Source organism: Asparagus officinalis, chromosome 4, assembly GCF_001876935.1.
Source record: "Asparagus officinalis chromosome 4, Aspof.V1, whole genome shotgun sequence".
Lineage (NCBI taxonomy): Eukaryota > Viridiplantae > Streptophyta > Magnoliopsida > Asparagales > Asparagaceae > Asparagus > Asparagus officinalis.
In genome coordinates this window covers 13844180-13862337 of record NC_033797.1, presented here as the reverse complement: position 1 = coordinate 13862337, position 18158 = coordinate 13844180, and the positions used below count along the sequence as shown (strand labels likewise).

The 18158-nt window shown below is 39.5% G+C and overlaps 1 protein-coding gene across 1 annotated transcript; it reads left to right on the top strand.

Annotated features, from left to right (window-relative positions):
* On the top strand, positions 4680–9584 carry LOC109836685 (ATP synthase subunit delta', mitochondrial). Its single transcript, XM_020404662.1, has 2 exons — positions 4680–4855; positions 8971–9584. Exons 1-2 carry the CDS (start codon positions 4763–4765, stop codon positions 9313–9315), a joined length of 438 nt encoding a protein of 145 aa, XP_020260251.1. The 5' UTR covers positions 4680–4762; the 3' UTR covers positions 9316–9584.

The window sequence follows — 18158 nt, the reverse complement described above, 5'->3', positions numbered from 1 at the left end:
CAGAAACCACAATTCCATACTAAATGTCAAAAACATAGTTCTAAAGAGGCCAGGTTGAAACCCTAGGTTTAGAAATTATAACCAATTAGAGAAATTCACGTCTGCCCTAGATTCCTGCTTGCCGAGGTCCGATCGCGATCTGCCTTAGGTTCATCGAGACCGCCGACGCTTCGAGGTAGGAGTCGAGCGCCGCCAAGAGTGGGCCGTCGGCGAACTAGATAGTGTAGTTGGAGTCAGAGATCTAGTTTTTTAGGGTTTCGGCCTCGAAGAGGAGGGAGCGGAGGTCGTCGAAGGCGGGAATAAAGTCCTGGCAGTGAGCTTTGCATACGAACTCGATCTCGGACTCCTTGGATCGGGTGAAGAGGCGAAGGTTGTGGAGGAGAGCCTCGGGCTTGAACTGGGTGAAGAAGCGGCAGATGAAGGGGGAGAGGTCGTCGCCGTTGGAGACGGCGGCGGAGAGAGATCTCATCATTGTCGTCGTCGCCACCGCCAGTTGAGAGCGAAAGTGGGGAGGGAGAGAGATCGCGAGAGCGGAAGGAGGGGGGGTTGAGATCAAAGGAAGGATGGAACATGGGAAGTTTGGGAAATGGGCTTAGGAGAACGTGAGAGTACAGGGATGCGTTGAAACATGGGTTCTCATTTTATTTTTTTCATTGTTTAGAACCTTATGTTACTGTTCATTATAACTTTTTGCTGTTTTCCTTTAGTAATAAAGAAGTAGATATTGAGAAATTACATGGAGCTCATGCTTTCCTTTCAATGTACAAGGCCATGATGATGATATAAATTCAAGCACCTTGGTCTCATGCAGCCTTTTCCTTTTATTCTTTCTTGGGTGTATACTACTGTCTTTGGGGAAAAAAATGCATAAGGTACCTTAATCAAATGATTGCTGTGACTTGACTGTACTTTTTTTTGGTAAATGAAAATTTTTATTCATTTTACCGTATGGAAGAGTTATGTACATCAAGAACTCTTATACCGAGTATGCTACAAGCTACTGAAAGGAAAGAAAAAAAAAGAAACACAACAAAAGAGAGAAAAAAACCCCTAACTAACTAAAACCTGAAGAACAGAGCCTGAAGGAACCGCTAAAATTTATAAAGAAATTATCCATTCCTTAATCTCTGCAGGTAAATCACTGTTGAGAATGATTGTCATCAAATCCACCTTAATGATTTTAACTAGTTGCTCTATTATTCTGGATTTCAGAGTGAAGATCCTCTCATTCCTTTCCAACCAAATGTTGTATATTGAGGAGGAAAATGACATTCTTTTTATTCTTTTCTTGAATCCTTTCCCCCTCAAACTGGAACTGTACCAATTTATTAACTGGTTCCAATCACAACTTTTCTATTTAAAGTGTAGCCAATCCATAATTCTGTTCCAGATTTCTTTCGAGTAATTGCATTCAAAGAAAAGGTAATTTCTACTTTTAGCATCTGATTCTGAGCATAAAACACATTTGTCTGCTTGCTTGGATAACTCCTCTCTGATCAGTTTATCTTGTGTTAAAAGTCTGTCTTGATCAGCAAGCCAAGCAATGACGGAATGCTTAGGGTAGTTTAATCCTCCCCAGATAGTGGTGCACCATGGTACTTTGACAGTTGCAGAGGATAAGGCATGATACAGGCTCGAGAGCTTGATTAATTCCACAATGATTCAAAACTTTGTTTCTGATTTTCAATAATTGCTTCCACATCCAAGAGTCTACCACTTTTGTTTCTACTTGCCATATGTTCATGTGTTTTAGATATGTGCCATGGATCCATTTGATCCATAGGCATTCCTTGTTTGAATGAATATCCCAAATTGTCTTCAATGCAGCTACATAATTCTATAAGATTGAAGAGAAAATCCCCAGGCCACCATATATTTTCCCCATGCATGTTTTTCCCATGATAACAAGGGAGTCTTGAAGATTTGATCATTTTTTCCCCAGAGGAATTTCGTGCAAAGTTCATCTATCTTTTGAAACACTTTAACTGGCAATATATAGCTGGAAGTCCAAAAATTTCGGATGCCAAGGTTGACACTCTTAATTATCTATATTCGGTCAGCATATGACAGGTTCTTTTGCTTCAAGCAATTCTGAAATTGTGTGGTGATTCTATGAAAGAGGGGGTTGCAATCCTGGTAAGTGAGCCTTTTGCAAACTAAGGGGACCCCCAAGTATCTGATAGGCATACTCCCCTCAGTAAAACCCAGAAACTCCTTGATATTGTCCTTGACAGGCTCAATCACCCCTCCATAAAAAATGACACATTTGTTTGGATTTGCTTCAAGCCCAGACACTTCACTAAAACTAGTAACACATTGGTAGAGTTTCTGCATTGAACTAAGATCCCCTTTGCAAAATAACAAGAGATCATCAGCGAAGATTAAATGAGTGATATTAAGCCTTCCACATTTTGGATAAAATTTGAAGCTTCTGGCCTGTTTCAGAAGTTCAAGGCTTCTGGAAAGATATTTCATCCCTATGAGGAACAAATAGGTGAAATAACCATGAAGGGAGCCATTGAGGGAGATGGAGTATTTTGGAGTAGATATACAAGTCATGATATCTTATATATTTACTCTTTTTTTATGTATTCATTTTCTCTAAGCTATAGAAGTTAACTCAGACATTTCCAGTTAAGAGATAATTGCCTAGTTATTATCCCAACGGTGAGATAATATTCATAGTTTGCTGTTAATATAGGTTAACTACTACTTGAGATCATGAGTCAAGTCATCTCGTAACGGTTAACGACTTTTTTCTATTTATTTTTGTTTTTTTAGTTTTTTGACGGACAATATTAAGCGAGAGATTTTTTTTAATGAAGTAATGCATGTTTTTTTTAAACCTAAGGGAGCGAAAAGAAATATCTTACCAAGTCTCGAAACACCAAACAACCACGAGAGTGCATAACCGCTTGGATAAGCTCACACTAACCGATCAATTTTGGATCCAATTCGGTTTTTCCTTAGGAGGTATTGGGTAATCGATCATCTTAGGGCGATCCTTTTGTCAACAGATGGCCCTATTACACTCGTAGTCTTTTATGGATGAAAACCAACTATGTAGCAAGTGTGGATATCATGATTTACTCTAAATTTAATACGATTTCATCATTAATTGATCAACAAATCAGAGTGGCGCAGCGGAAGCGTGGTGGGCCCATAACCCACAGTTCTTAGGATCAAAACCAGGCTCTGATATATCAACTGAGCTTTCAAAAATTCCCCCCCTACGATGTTTAGGGGGTGTTTGTTTCACCAAAAATTTTGGTATTTGGCATGGATTACAAGTTTTAGGATCAAAATGTGAGTTTTTTTTTTATATTTTAGGATTCCATATATGGTGGTGTTTGTTTTAAGAAATTTTTTAGAATATTAAATCCCAAAAGTGCAAAAAGTACCTAATTTTTAGAATTTGTCAAATTCTCTCAATTGGAGAGGATTTTGACAAATCCAATAAATGAGTGTGCTTACCTCTCAATTGGAGATGATTTGACAAATCCCAAATTTATCTTTTTGTAGGAGGTAACCTCACCAAGATAGCATATTCATCATATTATAAAATTTTGGCATTTAGTAATACTACAATTTGAGCTTGAAACAAATAAAATATTACAAATTGTAGTATTCTAAATCCCAAAGTATTAATAAAATAAACAACATTTTAGAAATCTCAACCCATACCAAAACACCAATGGATTTTAAATCCTATTGTGAAATTCATATCCTAAAATTATAGGATTTGAAACAAACACCCGTTAGGGTTTTGGGCTTGAATTTTAGGCTATCGACTTGTCTTTTTGATCTTTGGGCTTTTGTCTGCTAACTTGTTTAAATCCAGTGTTTCAAGCCTTTAGACCCCCGAATATCATTAATCAGTGGGCTGCCCTTCATTTGCTTCTAATTAACGCGAAAATTATCTCTACGCATGTCATTTATTTTGAGCTTACGATGGATATGATTCGTCAGTATGCGTGAGTTATTCCTTATGATCTGCAATTATTTCATGAACATATGTGCCGGTATTTATCACATATATATTTGTTATGCAAATAAGTGCAGTCGTTTTACATTACATGTACATTAACTACCTAAAGAAGCCCAAAGTATTAGCCTCTTCTTTTATGATGTGATTCATTTCATATTCTATTTTAGATTTTAACAGATATGAGTTTTTTTTTTTTTTTTTTTTTTTTTTTTTTTTTTTTTTTTAATTTTTTTTTTTTTGCTTATCGAAACATACATGTGTTCATACGTGTACCAGTGACTCGCAAACAGACACAAATGCAATCAAAAAATTATTATCCCGTGATTTGCAAAGATTGTGGATATTTTTGCAATTGATCTCTTAACAGAAGGGCTAAGGTGAATTAAACCCAAACCATGCTCCTCCTCACGTGCTACTCCCCATCTCTGCGCTCATCAGCGAACCATTAAAAAACGAAACCCTCGTCCTCTTTGATCGCCCCCAAATTCCAAAAAGAGAGCGCGAGAAGATCGCAGACACTGATGAAAAAATGTACCGCAGCGCCGCCCGCCAACTCCTCCGATCCGCGGCGGCGTCCGCGGCCAGTTCCCGCCCTCGTCTCGGACCCGACGTGGCGCGCGCGGCGCGGCGAGGAGCTCGGCGGCGTCCGCGCGTTCCCGCCCTCGTGCCTCGCGACCCGCGACGTGGCGGGGGCGCGGCGAGGAGCTCGCGTTCATCGAGTCATGGAAGAAGGCCGCTCCCCAGATCGACCCCCCTAAATCGCCGCTCGACTTCATGAAGGCCCGGCCCCCGACGCCTGCTTCGATCCCTTCGAAGCTCACGGTCAACTTTGTTTTGCCCTACCGATCTGAGATCTCCAGTAAAGAGGTTTGCTTTTGCTTGGATTTTGTAGTTAGGGTTTTTGTTTGATTGGTTGGATTGAAATTTGTTGATAGATATTTGATGACTGCGCGTTGGATTATGGATAAATTGAATTATAAGATGGGGATTTTTATGAGTGAGTTCTGGGTGTTTTAGGGATCGTTTATTTCATTAAAAATCGTCCAGTTGAATTAGGAGTTGGGGCTTCTTAACTAGGTAGAGTTTCGCTGGTGAAATGTTTGGTGCATCCTAATCATTTCATTTTTATGTCCATTTTTTAGAACTTTCTGTTGATTTGCATTATATACTAATTTTTTGCTTCATTTTTCCCTGTATAATTAGGGGACATTGTGTCATTGTACCTTTTTAGAGTGGAACTCAATATTTGCAAGGATTTACAGACTTTTGATGCCATCTTTATAGTTAAGTAAGTCACTTAAAGGAGTAATTTTTCTTTGCAACCAAGTAATTGGGTTGGATTGGACACAATGTACTTTTGTTCTTTAGTCTAATTTAAACGCATGAAACTAAGGAGGTTTTTGTTCTTTAGATCTTCAGTGTAAATGTTTCTGATGCAGTTGGCTTGGTTAGTTTTGCTATATATTAGGCTTAATTACAGAAAATCCCCATGCACTTTTGGGGAGTTGCAGTAAGCTCAATCAACTTTTTTTATTACACTGAACCCCGATCTTTAGGAGTTGTTGCACATAACCCCATGAACTGTCTTATTTCACATGAAAAATTCTCATTTATTCTCTAAATTGGCACCATCAATTCTAATATCTCATTGGCAAACATGTGTAAGAACAAAAAAAAAAAAAAGATGAAAATAATTCATTAGTCCCAAAACATTACCTATTCTTCCTTTTTGATAAAAGGGTATTTTTTGGGACTAAGAAAGAAATTTTAGTCTTCTTTTTTGTCCTGTGCTGACCAGTGACACGTTAGAGTTGATGGTGTTAATATGGGGATCAAAAGATAAGTTTTCAGGTAGGATTTAGTGAAATAAAATAGTTCATGAGAGTTATGCGCAATAACTCCTAGAGTTTAGGGGGCTGTTTAGTCTAATAAAAAAAGTTGATGGGGCTTTACTGCAACTCCCCAAAAGTTCATAGGGGATTACTGTAATTAACCCTATATTTTATCTCTCTTTCTCATATTGGGGATTCTGTCTACTAGATAGGTTTGCTAATCATGTAAAGTCTAAAGAATCTAGACATTGATTTTACCTCTATATATTCTTCTCCATCATCTCATGTTACAATGTTTCCAAAAAGCAGTACACAAAACAATGAAGTACTGTTTTTGATGCAAATGGGTCGGGTTCAGTTCTGATTCATACAAAATCCGAATCCGTGTCTCGGAAAAGTATGACATATGTAGGCCATAATACACATGCTAGGTACAATCGATCTAACATCTATACATAGATGTTAGAGCACTAGAATGGGGTTTGTGTTCAAGTGCTCATTCAGCCCATTTTTCTTATTCCATTTTGAGTTGAAAAAAACCCTTTAAGAGTAACCTTTTGGAAGCTTTTCAGTTCTCACAAAGTAGTGTTACTGCCAATTTCATCGCAATTCAATGCCCAAGTTTGGTTTGTCAAGGATTGGGAGCTTGATATCCATGGATAAAGAAATAACCATTTTTTAGACTCCCAAGCGCATGACTGGTTTGGTACATTTGAGATTATAGGAATTTTATCATGAATAGCTCTCTTTGTGCACGTGGGATGGCAGAAGAGACTTTGATTTAATTTAGTCAAAGCATGCAAAGAATTATTGAAGCATTACCAAGCCTAATGCTAGCACATTGTAGCATTTTTTTAATAAAAAAGAGCGTAGGGGGTGATTCGGATGTTGATATGTGTCGGTGTGCTTTCTATTTACACATTACACTCATGAGTTTCACATTTATATTTCTTGGATTTTCAAACATAGAAGTTGGCCTTTGATAAAACCTGCACTTTGGACTGAAGATCAGTAAGCCTGATATTTTGGAAGAAAATACTTACTAGAATTAAGAAATACAAACAGTGTCACTATTAGGTTTAAGGTCCTATGGTTAGTTGGGTTGGGTAGTATGCTAATACTTGTTTGGTTAATTTTTTCATAGGACTATGTTCCTAATTGATTAGGTGGTTGTCATTTGGGTACCCGACTTGATCGTCGAACTGTGGATTCTTTAGTTGTCTAGAGGTATCCGACATGGCAACCTTCCCAATGTCCAAATTTTATAGCTTTGCAGCAATTTTTTTTTAATTTTCTGTCTCAACTCGTAAGTAATAGATCTAATGAAAATTCACTTAATACAGAAATATATCTTAAAGTTTTATCTATTAAAGTTGACTTATGTTACGTGTATACCATTTTGGATCAAAGTTCAGCTGTTGTGGTTGTACAGAACTTAATAGAGATTATGTTTTCCTGTTCTTGTTAGTGTTTGTGTTGTAATCAATCTTATTAACAGTTAAAGCAATGATGATAGCCGTCCATTTAAGTATGACAAGAGGTGTAGATGAAGCAATATGTCATTTATTGTATCATAAAAGGAACACCCCCTCCCCCCCAACTAAACGGGCGCAACCATTAAAAAAAACTGAGGCTAGAGCATAGACATACAAAAAGGATTTTAGATCCATCATCAACTTATAGTTCAACATAGGTTGTAAATAGCTTGGATTAGAATTCCAACAAGCCTCTGATACTGCATTTACCATTCCAAAGCTTTGTTAGTTCATGGAATTGATGCAAACCAACTGCGCACCCCCGACCCCTCCCCCCAGCCACCCCCCCCAAAAAAAAAGAAAAAAAAAAGAAAAGAAAAAGAAAAACGAAAAAAACCCCAAGGGTAGAGCCCAGACACAAAAAGATGTTAGAATGGCAAACTCAAGTAAAAAAACCCCGTCATCAACTTGTAGTTCATCAGAGATTGTAAATAGCTTGGATTATAATTCCAACAAGCCTCTGATACTACATTTACAGTTCCAAAGCTTTTTTGGTTTGTGGGATCCGTGCATACCTTTGCTAGTAATCCCTTGCTTAACTACAGTAAAACTTTTTCATGCGCTCTCTTGAAACTTGCAAAGAGGTCAGATGCTACTATCAACTTTCTTCTCTTGTAGGATTAATCCATTAAGTTGATAGGTATGAATCTCAAGTAGAAAAACCCATTTCCTGTTTTCCACCTATGATTTTTACAATGTAAGTTGTCAGTAACAAGATGTTAGAATGGCAAACTCAACACCAACTGTGATTTGGGCTTGTGGGTTACTAAGTATGCAAATAGCTGCGTGTAGATGCTGGATCTGTCTTGCAACCTATTAGCATCACCACCCCATATGATCTGGGACTTGCAACCTATTAGCATCACCACCCCATATGATCTGTGAATATGACTTCCTTATAAAGTTGCATGCTTTTTCCAAAATTAAGTTTGGAGTTACTATGTTAATCATACATCCGCAAGGGAAGTTGTGCCCAGGCAATGTGAAAATCATTTTATACTTAACTGCTTGATAAGTTACCTACCAGATCTTTCATTTTTGGTGCTTCCCCTGATCACTTTCTATGTCATGAATGTACTGGTTAAGCTACCCATCGTGTTGTGAATTGCTTGTTTTTTTTTTTCATAAGAGTTTGTCATTACATCGTCACCATATGTCTAGAAGATGAATGATAGTTACAAAATTTATATCTCCAAACTTTTTCTTGATCTATTTAACAAGACATTGTCCACCAAACCTTACGTGTGATAATACGAGTGATATACCAGAAAAAAAATATGTTTTCACAGGTTCACATGTAGGATTGCCTTTGCAAAAGATGATCAATTTTCTTTTTCTTGCTGCTATTTGCTGCATTGGGTGAAGTTCTCCTTTTGAACTTCACATCTTTGTGAAAGGTCTACTGTTTGTTATCCATCTGAAGAGAAATTTAGTACTCATGCATATTTGCCTTTTTGGGGGGTGGGGGTGGCGGTGGCGGGGGGATCATCTTTCTGTTAATATAGTGGCTTAAGATAGTGGCATTAATGGCAAATGTTTAGTTGTAGTTAATCTGCTCCGTATCATTTTTTCCTTCAATACATTGATGTCCCAATCGATTTTTATGTATTTGAAGGTCGATATGGTGATAATCCCAGCAACAACTGGCCAAATGGGAGTTCTCCCAGGCCACGTCGCTACCATAGCCGAGCTCAAGCCAGGAGTTCTTTCAGTCCACGAAGGCTCTGAAACCACCAAATACTTCGTCAGCAGCGGCTTTGCCTTCATCCATGCAAACTCGTTTGCCGATATAGTCGCAGTTGAGGCTGTTCCTGTTGACCGCATCGATCCAAGCCTTGTTCAAAAAGGACTTGCTGATTTCACTCAGAAGCTTAGCTCGGCGACAACTGATCTTGAGAAGGCTGAAGCTCAAATTGGAGTTGATGTTCACAGTGCACTTAATGCTGCACTCACCGGATGAGCACATGAAGATTTCCATTCTGAAGAGATATTGGCGTTGTAATAAGTTTGAGGCATTATATGTTGCATGATTTGGTCTTGTACTAGGGAATTCATTTTTGTTGCTGAGAAGCTACAGATTATTGTACCATGGGTTTGGCATGGCAAGACTTTGTGTCCTTGGATGTTAGGGTGGCATCACATACATCAAAATTTTATTTTGTTTTTGTTTTCTTGGAAGTCATTGAATAATGATAAAGGATCATAACCTAATTTGATAATTTTGATGTATTTCCCCCTGTTTTTTTGTGGCTGTTTGTACTCGAAAAGTATAATTTTACCTTGGCTGTGGTTATCTAGAGCATGCTAGCAACTTTTGATTATAATCCAATTGGTTTATAATCCGAAAATGGATTATAAGCCAAGTGAATTATAAGCCAAAGTTTTTGGTAAATTTAGTGGATTATAATCCATTTTCAGTAGAGTGTGGTAAATGTGTGATTTATAAGCAATCATTGTTGTCAGACTAAAAAGCATTTAATGAGATTGGAAAGAGATAAGTGGAATTTGGAATTTTTTAAAATGATGAGGGTATATTAGTTTTCTATTTGGTCAACCATTGTGGTTTATAAACTGCCAAAAAATAAGTAAGGTACCGTTTGACAAAGGATTAAGTGAGGGGTTAAGGAGACTTAACCCCTTCTTAACCTGCCAAACATAACAAATCTATATAAGGGTTAAAGTGAGTTAACCCTCCATAATTTGCCAAACATAAAAAATATAGAAGGGTTAAGTTAACCCCTCTAGAGGGGTTAAAATGAGTTAACCCCTCAAAATAAGGGGTTTACTAATACTCCTATTTAGATGAAATAAGAGTTAACCCTTTTAATTATAAAGAAAATAGTCAAAATCATTGTTATTCCCAAACACTAAAACTGATCATAAGGGCTAAAATAAAACTTATTTAATAGGTTAATAATTTAGTCCTTCGGATTATCAAGCTGAAAATAAGCTATTTGTCAAACATGTCAAAGCGGCTTATAAGACATAAAAGTGGCTTATAAGCCATTTTGATTAATTGCACCCTTGGTTCGTGAGCAGTTTATCTTAATTCATATGATTTCCTTACAATTTTGTTGAGGCTTATCCAGTCATTTGTTTTTCTATTTTTAATATTTCAAAATTTATAATAAATATTGAATTTTAATCACTATCATAACCATATATTGATAAATTGGTATCGTAATTTTATTAAACAAAGACGGATCTGTCTAAAATCTTGTAGCTAGCAGTAAAATGATGTGCTATTTCAACAGAAGATTCATAGTGTTTAATGGGATTTTGGATATTTTCAGTTTTCAGGTCGGTTTGAGAAACGAACTCATTTGAAACCGTGAACCGCTAGTTAAATACCATAAAATATATTCTCTTGATATTATAGAAGTTGGCTTGTTAAATGTCATACTATATATTCTTTTGATATTATATATTCTATATTAGTTAGCATGTAATTACATATTAAATAGTATACTCTCTTTTTATTTTCTTCTTTATTTTATATTTTCATTGAGACTTTCCATATTAAGTCTCATGGAAAAATAAAAAGAGCCACAACCCTCCTCCTTTCGCAACTCTTCAGTGTTGATTCGGAAAATAGAAGGATAGTTTTCTCTCGAATTTTGAAGGTAACTTTTCATTCACATTTTCCATTATTGGATTAATAACGAAATTTTTTACTAATTGATCAGGGTTTAAGTTATTTGAAAGTTTATGATTCGGAATATACGACTTGCTCAGCTTACCTTGTCTTCTCGTCTAATATTTCAGTTCTGAAGCTAAGCAGCATGTTACCTGCGCGACATCTGATATACCTTCATCTGGGTAAGTTCTGTTTTAGTAAGAAATTTTGAGGTAAAATGCCCGAGAAAAAAAAATTCACCCTTTATTTACTGTCACAAGGCTTCTTAGAGACTGTATTCGCTCAGAAAACTATGTGCTACTTTTGCAAGTACGTTGCCAGCAAATTAACTGACCTCTCACTCATGTTGAGTTGATTAATATATGAGTATAGTCCCACGTCGGATAAAATAAGAAAGAGTGATGAGTTTAGATAGGAGTTTGGGTCAATACCTGAAAGCTATACTTTTTGTGTTAAAATTGATTCCTAACTTCTGTTTAAGCTCCATCAACTCTAGATTGGGCCCGATGTCTCCCCCAACAACTCAAAAGGGTAATCAATCACATTGTATAGTTCATATGTAGCTTCAAATCTTTTCTTACTGTGAGACTTTTTCCAAATGCCGAACTTTTGTCCGCATGTTTTCAGAATACTATCAACATAAACAAGCGGTGGTTTTCAGAGTTGAAGGAGTATGCATGTTGAAGACAAGCTTGAAATCAAGAACATTGCATTCGGTAGATATAAGCGTGATGTCTGTTTACTCTCTCGTTCGTTAAAGTAAAGCTTAGATCTAACATTGAGAAAACCGATATCTATAGGAATCGAATAAGGAATCTTGCGGGTGAATTGTTAAAGGAAATTGCAAGAGAGGCATGAGAGGCTAGATTTTTATAAAGGAGCCAAAAAGGCCGGAGAGAGGAGCATGGAGGGCTGAGAGGACTGAAAATTTCAGTGTTCTTATCGATAAGATGAGCAAAGTTCGGAGTGAGGATTGTTGAAGAAGGTGTAGATCAAACTCACCTCCGGCGACGAAGAGCTCCGGCGAGCTCATGGATGTTGCAGGCGTGCGTGGGCGACGAACTTCAGGCGAAGTCGACGGAGAAACCCCAGGCGAACGCTGACCTGATCTTGGCGTTTTGGCGGCTCGAGCTCTGCGTTCGCCTCCCCCTTTCGACCTCTGCGTTCGTGCGAAGCTGGCGTCGAGCGACCTCTGCGTTCGTGCGAAGTTGGCGTCGAAGCGACCTCTGCGTTCGTGCGAAGCTGGCGTCGAAGCAATTGTGCGTTCGGCTCGAAGTTGGCGCTGGCGACAGGCTGTCGCCAGCCCTCTCCTCATCCGCCTATAAAAGAAAACCCCAGCCTAGGGTTTTTTTTTTGTTTGATTATTAACACTGTAGCTACAGTGTTTATCAGAGAAATCTCAGTTTTGAGATACGCTCCTAAATTGTAATTTCTTGTTTAATTAATAAGAAATTATCTGTGTGGCTCCCGAGGACGTAGGCAGTTGCCGAACCTCGTTAAATCTTGGTGTACTGTTCTCTATACCGCGTTTCTGTTAATTAGGGGATTAGGCGTTAAATTCCTAACAACTGGTATCAGAGCGTGAAACGATCTAGAACAAGTCAGATTCAAGTGGGAGCCATGGCCACAGATGAGGCAAAAATGAGACTTGAGAAATTTGATGGAACAGATTTCGGATTCTGGAAAATGCAGATAGAGGATTATCTGTATCAGAAAAATCTGTATCAACCACTATCGGGGAAGAAGCCAGATTCCATGAAGGCAGATGAGTGGAACCTTCTAGATAGACAAGCCCTCGGAGTTATCAGATTGACGTTGACTCGCAATGTTGCGTTCAACATAGCGAAGGAGAAGACCACGGCAGGTCTTATGGCAGCACTCTCAAACATGTATGAGAAGCCATCAGCCGCGAACAAAGTTCATTTGATGCGGCGGTTATTCAATCTGAAAATGGCGGAAGGCGCGTCAGTAGCACAACACCTCAATGAACTTAATACGGTTACAACCCAATTGAGTTCAGTTGAGATTGAATTTGATGAAGAAGTTCGGGCGTTGATATTGTTGTCTTCCCTACCAGAGAGTTGGAACGCTACAGTCACAGCTGTGAGTAGCTCGTCGGGAAACAATAAGTTGAAGTTCGACGACGTTCGTGATTTGGTTCTCAGTGAGGAGATCCGACGGAGAGAAACGGGTGAAGCTACAACCTCTTCAGTATTGCATACAGAGTCAAGAGGTAGAAATTCAACCAGAGGAAACGGACGAGGAAAATCAAACTTCAGAGGTAGATCAAAGGACAGGAGGTCCAAATCAAGGAATCCAAGCAACAGCTCGAAGGCTATCGAGTGTTGGAATTGTGGAAAGACCGGGCATTACAAGAATCAGTGCAAGAGTGCACAGAAAGAGAAGGAGGCAAAGGCAGAGGTGAATGTCACATCCACTTCAGGAGGAGACGACGCATTGATATGCTCTTTGGAGAGCAAGGAGGAATCTTGGGTGTTAGATTCAGGAGCGTCGTTCCACGCTACTTCTCAGAAAGAATTCTTCGAGAAGTATACCCCCGGAAAACTTGGATACGTATATCTTGGTGATGATCAACCGTGTGCTATAGTGGGCAAAGGCGTGGTGAAAATTAAGTTGAACGGGTCAGTATGGGAGCTGAAGGATGTCAGGCATATTCCCGACCTGAGAAAGAATTTAATATCCGTAGGCCAGTTGGCTGGCGAAGGATACACCACAACCTTCCATGGAGGTGATTGGAAGATCTCAAAGGGCGCAATGACGATTGCCCGAGGCAAGAAGACTGGTACCCTGTATATGACAGCAGGTGCACGTTGTTCGATCTCAGTTGCAACTAGCAATGAGACCTCAAAGCTGTGGCACCAGAGACTCGGTCATATGAGTGAAAAGGGGATGAAAATCATGCACACAAAGGGGAAACTCCCAGGACTGCAGTCAGTGGAGATGGATATGTGTGAAGAATGTATACTTGGAAAGCAGAAGAGAGTCAGCTTTCAGACAAGTGGCAGAACCCCCAGGAAGCAGAAGCTAGAGCTCGTTCACTCAGATGTGTGGGGACCAACAACCACCGCGTCCATTGGTGGAAAACACTACTTCGTGACTTTTATCGATGATCACACTCGGAAAGTATGGGTCTACTTTCTGAAACATAAGTCAGAAGTGTTTGAGGCTTTCAGAAGATGGAAAGCCATGGTCGAGAATGAGACCGGTCTGAGAATAAAGAAGCTCAGGACCGACAATGGCGGTGAGTATGAAGACACCGGATTCAAGAAGTTCTGCTATGAGCACGGGATCAGAATGGAGAGAACCGTGCCCGGCACGCCTCAGCAAAATGGTGTAGCTGAGCGGATGAACCGAACGTTGACAGAGAGAGCCAGAAGCATTCGAGTACAATCAGGCCTACCGAAGCAGTTCTGGGCAGAAGCGGTCAACACAGCAGCTTACTTGATCAACCGAGGTCCATCGGTTCCATTGGAGCACAGAATACCAGAGGAGGTATGGTGCGGAAAGGAGGTAAAACTCTCACATCTAAAAGTTTTCGGTTGTGTAGCTTACGTGCATATTAGTGATCAAGGCAGGAATAAGCTTGATCCCAAGTCAAAGAAATGCACTTTCATCGGCTATGGTGAAGATGAGTTCGGCTACCGCATTTGGGACAACGAAAACAAGAAGGTGATCCGGAGCAGAGATGTGATATTCAACGAGAAGGTGATGTACAAGGACATGCACAAGACAAATGACTCAGAGAGCGAGTCAATATTTGTAGATGCAGATGATGTCCCGAGTAACCTCTCGGAAGAACCCAATGCAGAGGGTCCTCAGCAAGAAGAGCCTGTTGGACAAGATGGTGCGCAGGAGCCCGACGCACCAGCTCCGATATTAAGAAGATCTTCTCGTCCTCCTGTACCCAACAGGAGATACATGAACTATCTGTTGTTGACAGATGGTGGGGAGCCTGAAAGCTTTGATGAAGCTTGTCAGTGTGGAGATGCGAGCAAGTGGGAGCTTGCAATGAAAGATGAGATGAAGTCTCTCATATCAAACCAGACGTGGGAACTAGCTGAGTTGCCCACGGGTAAGAAGGCACTCCACAACAAATGGGTGTACCGGGTGAAAGAGGAGCAGGATGGTTCCAGAAGATATAAAGCCCGGCTAGTTGTCAAAGGTTTCCAGCAGAAGGAAGGAATTGACTACACCGATATTTTCGCTCCCGTGGTGAAGCTAAATACTATCAGGACCGTGATGAGTATTGTAGCAATTGAAGATCTTCATCTCGAGCAGTTAGACGTGAAGACGGCGTTTCTTCACGGAGATCTAGAAGAGGAGATATACATGCACCAGCCAGAAGGTTTCTCAGAAGAAAAGAAGAAAAAGAACCTGGTGTGCAGACTCAAGAAGAGCTTGTATGGCCTGAAACAAGCCCCAAGACAGTGGTACAAGAAGTTTGACGGCTTCATGCACAAGGAAGGTTTCCAGAAGTGCAACGCCGACCACTGTTGCTACTTCAAAAGATATCAGTCCAAACAATCCATCATATTTAATATTCATTAATTGGATATCAACTATTGGATCCATACATGAATTTTAAAATGCAATGATCTAATGATTGATATTTTTTATGCATATTTAATGACATGGACGAGATACCATTTGATACTTTCTCCTACATTTATACTATAAAAATAAAAAAAATGGAGTCCTACCTTGTAGATTGTTATTAAATTAAGGGAAATTAAGGGCTTATTGACAGAGCTGGGATTCAAACAGGAGAAGAATGTTTTGCACAGTGATAGTCAGAGTGCGATACACTTGGCGAAGAATTCAGCATTTCATTCCAGAACGAAGCATATTGCGCTTCGGTACCACTTCATCAGATCCCTGTTGGAAGATGACGTGTTGAAACTGGAAAAGATTCCAGGAAGTAAGAATCCAGCAGACATGTTAACAAAGACGGTGACAGTTCAGAAACTGGAGTTGTGCGCAACTTCAGTTGGCCTTCATGCATAGACGATAAGATGAGCAAAGTTCGGAGTGAGGATTGTTGAAGAAGGTGTAGATCAAACTCACCTCCGGCGACGAAGAGCTCCGGCGAGCTCATGGATGTTGCAGGCAGGGTGTAGATCAAACCTCATTTCCGATGAGGAGCGCCGGCGAGGAGCTCCGACGAGCTCGATGTTGTCGCAGGCGAGCGTGGATGTCGACTCAGGCGAAGTCGACGGCGATCCCCAAGCGTGGCCTCAGGTGGAGCTCAAGCAGGCAAGCTCGCGTTTGGGGAGGGGGGTTTCCGACCTCTGCGTTTGGGGCGGTTCGAGCTCTGCGTTCGTGCGTTCGCCTCCCCCTTTCGACCTCTGCGTTCGTGCGAAGCTGGCGTCGAGCGACCTCTGCGTTAACCCCACCTTTGCGTCAAGCTTGTCCGCTGGCGACAGGCTGTCGCCAGCTCTTCCCTCCGCTTATAAAAGAAACCCCATCCCTAGGGTTTCTGCTGCTGACTTCCCCCCCTTTCCTCCGATTTCTCTGGCGGCGATTTTCTCCTTTCATCTTCGTTCCTTTTTCTCCAGCGCTCAGAACTTAGGGATTTTGAGGGGAGATTAAAAGGAGGGATTCAAGAAAAGAGAGAGATAGGGGATTAAAGAAGAGAGAGAAAGGGGTATTAAAGAGGGGTTTTAATTGTGGGGTTATTTATTCTCAAGTGAGAGAAATTGAAAGGGTTCATACCCTTTGATTATTAACACTGTAGCTACAGTGTTTATTTGAGAAATCTCAGTTTTGAGATCTGCTCCTAAATTGTAATTTCTTGTTTGATTAATAAGAAATTATCTGTGTGGCTCCCGAGGACGTAGGCAGTTGCCGAACCTCGTTAAATCTTGGTGTACTGTTCTCTATACCGCGTTTCTGTTGCAATTAGGGGTTTAGGCGTTAAATTCCTAACAAGGATGATCTGAAATTGCATATAGAAATGAACGACGACAATAACAGTAGCAACAAAGCCTCTATCCCAAATGTTTAGGGTTGGCTATATGAATCATATTCTTCCATTCTAATTTATTATGGGTCATCTCCTTTGTTAAACTAATCATAATCATATTCTTCTTACTTGTCTCCAACCAAGTCTTTTTAGATTTACCTCTTAATCTATTTGCTCTATTAATCATAATATCATCACTTCTCCTAACTAGCGCAGCTATTGCATCATTCTGAAGCCAAGATTGTCGCTGCATCAAGATATTTGTGTTTGACATGCAAAGTTCTGGTTTGTTCATTAATACTGTAAACTTCTGATTAGAGAATTGAGAGGATTGGGGTTTTTTTTTTTTTTTTTTTTTGGGGGGGGGGGTATGGTAATATTGCCAACGTAATCTTTCAGTGAGCTCAGAATGACTTTTTAGCTTCTGCAGGGAATTTTCTTCAATCTAATTAAACAACTGAAAACCATGATTACCTTTGTTTTAGCTTCTGCTAATTTGTTTCCCTCAGGATTAGGAAACCATAGTTTTTAGGAATATTAACTGCAGTCAAAAGCCCATTATTTTGTTTTTACAAGTTTGGGCCTGTGAAGTTCTGGAATTTTTAATGGCCCAATAGCTGGCCCATTTGGTGGCTCCTCACTACTCATTATAGTTGTAATTTGAAAAACTGTGTTTATAGTTGCATTGCAGCTATTTGCTTCGTTGTAATAGCAACTGAAGTTATAGAAAGAATAGTCACTATAAAACCAACAGATATAGAACACAATAAAGACTCAAAAGACATGATATTTCTAATTTTCTACCACCAATAAAGTAACAGATATTGAACACAAAAGACTCAAAAGACATGATATTTATAATTAAAAGTTTTCCACATATTTAAATCTTCAGTATATCTTTAGTTCAAAATTAGAGGACAGAAGAAAAATCGTACCTATTTAAATTTGGGTCATTAGTAATTTTGAAGGAAGGAAGTGTGCTGCATGCTGCCCTGCGAGAGGCTCGTTGAGGGGCGAGAATGGTTGAAAAGGCGTGGGTTTAAACCCTTTTCTTATCCTGATTTAGTTATAAACCCGCACCAAAACCATTCATATGTCCAAAAAATTTAAAGTGACCTACCTATTTTTAAAACCAAAATATGTATTAATTTGATATAAAATATTAAAATATTTGTTAAGCTGC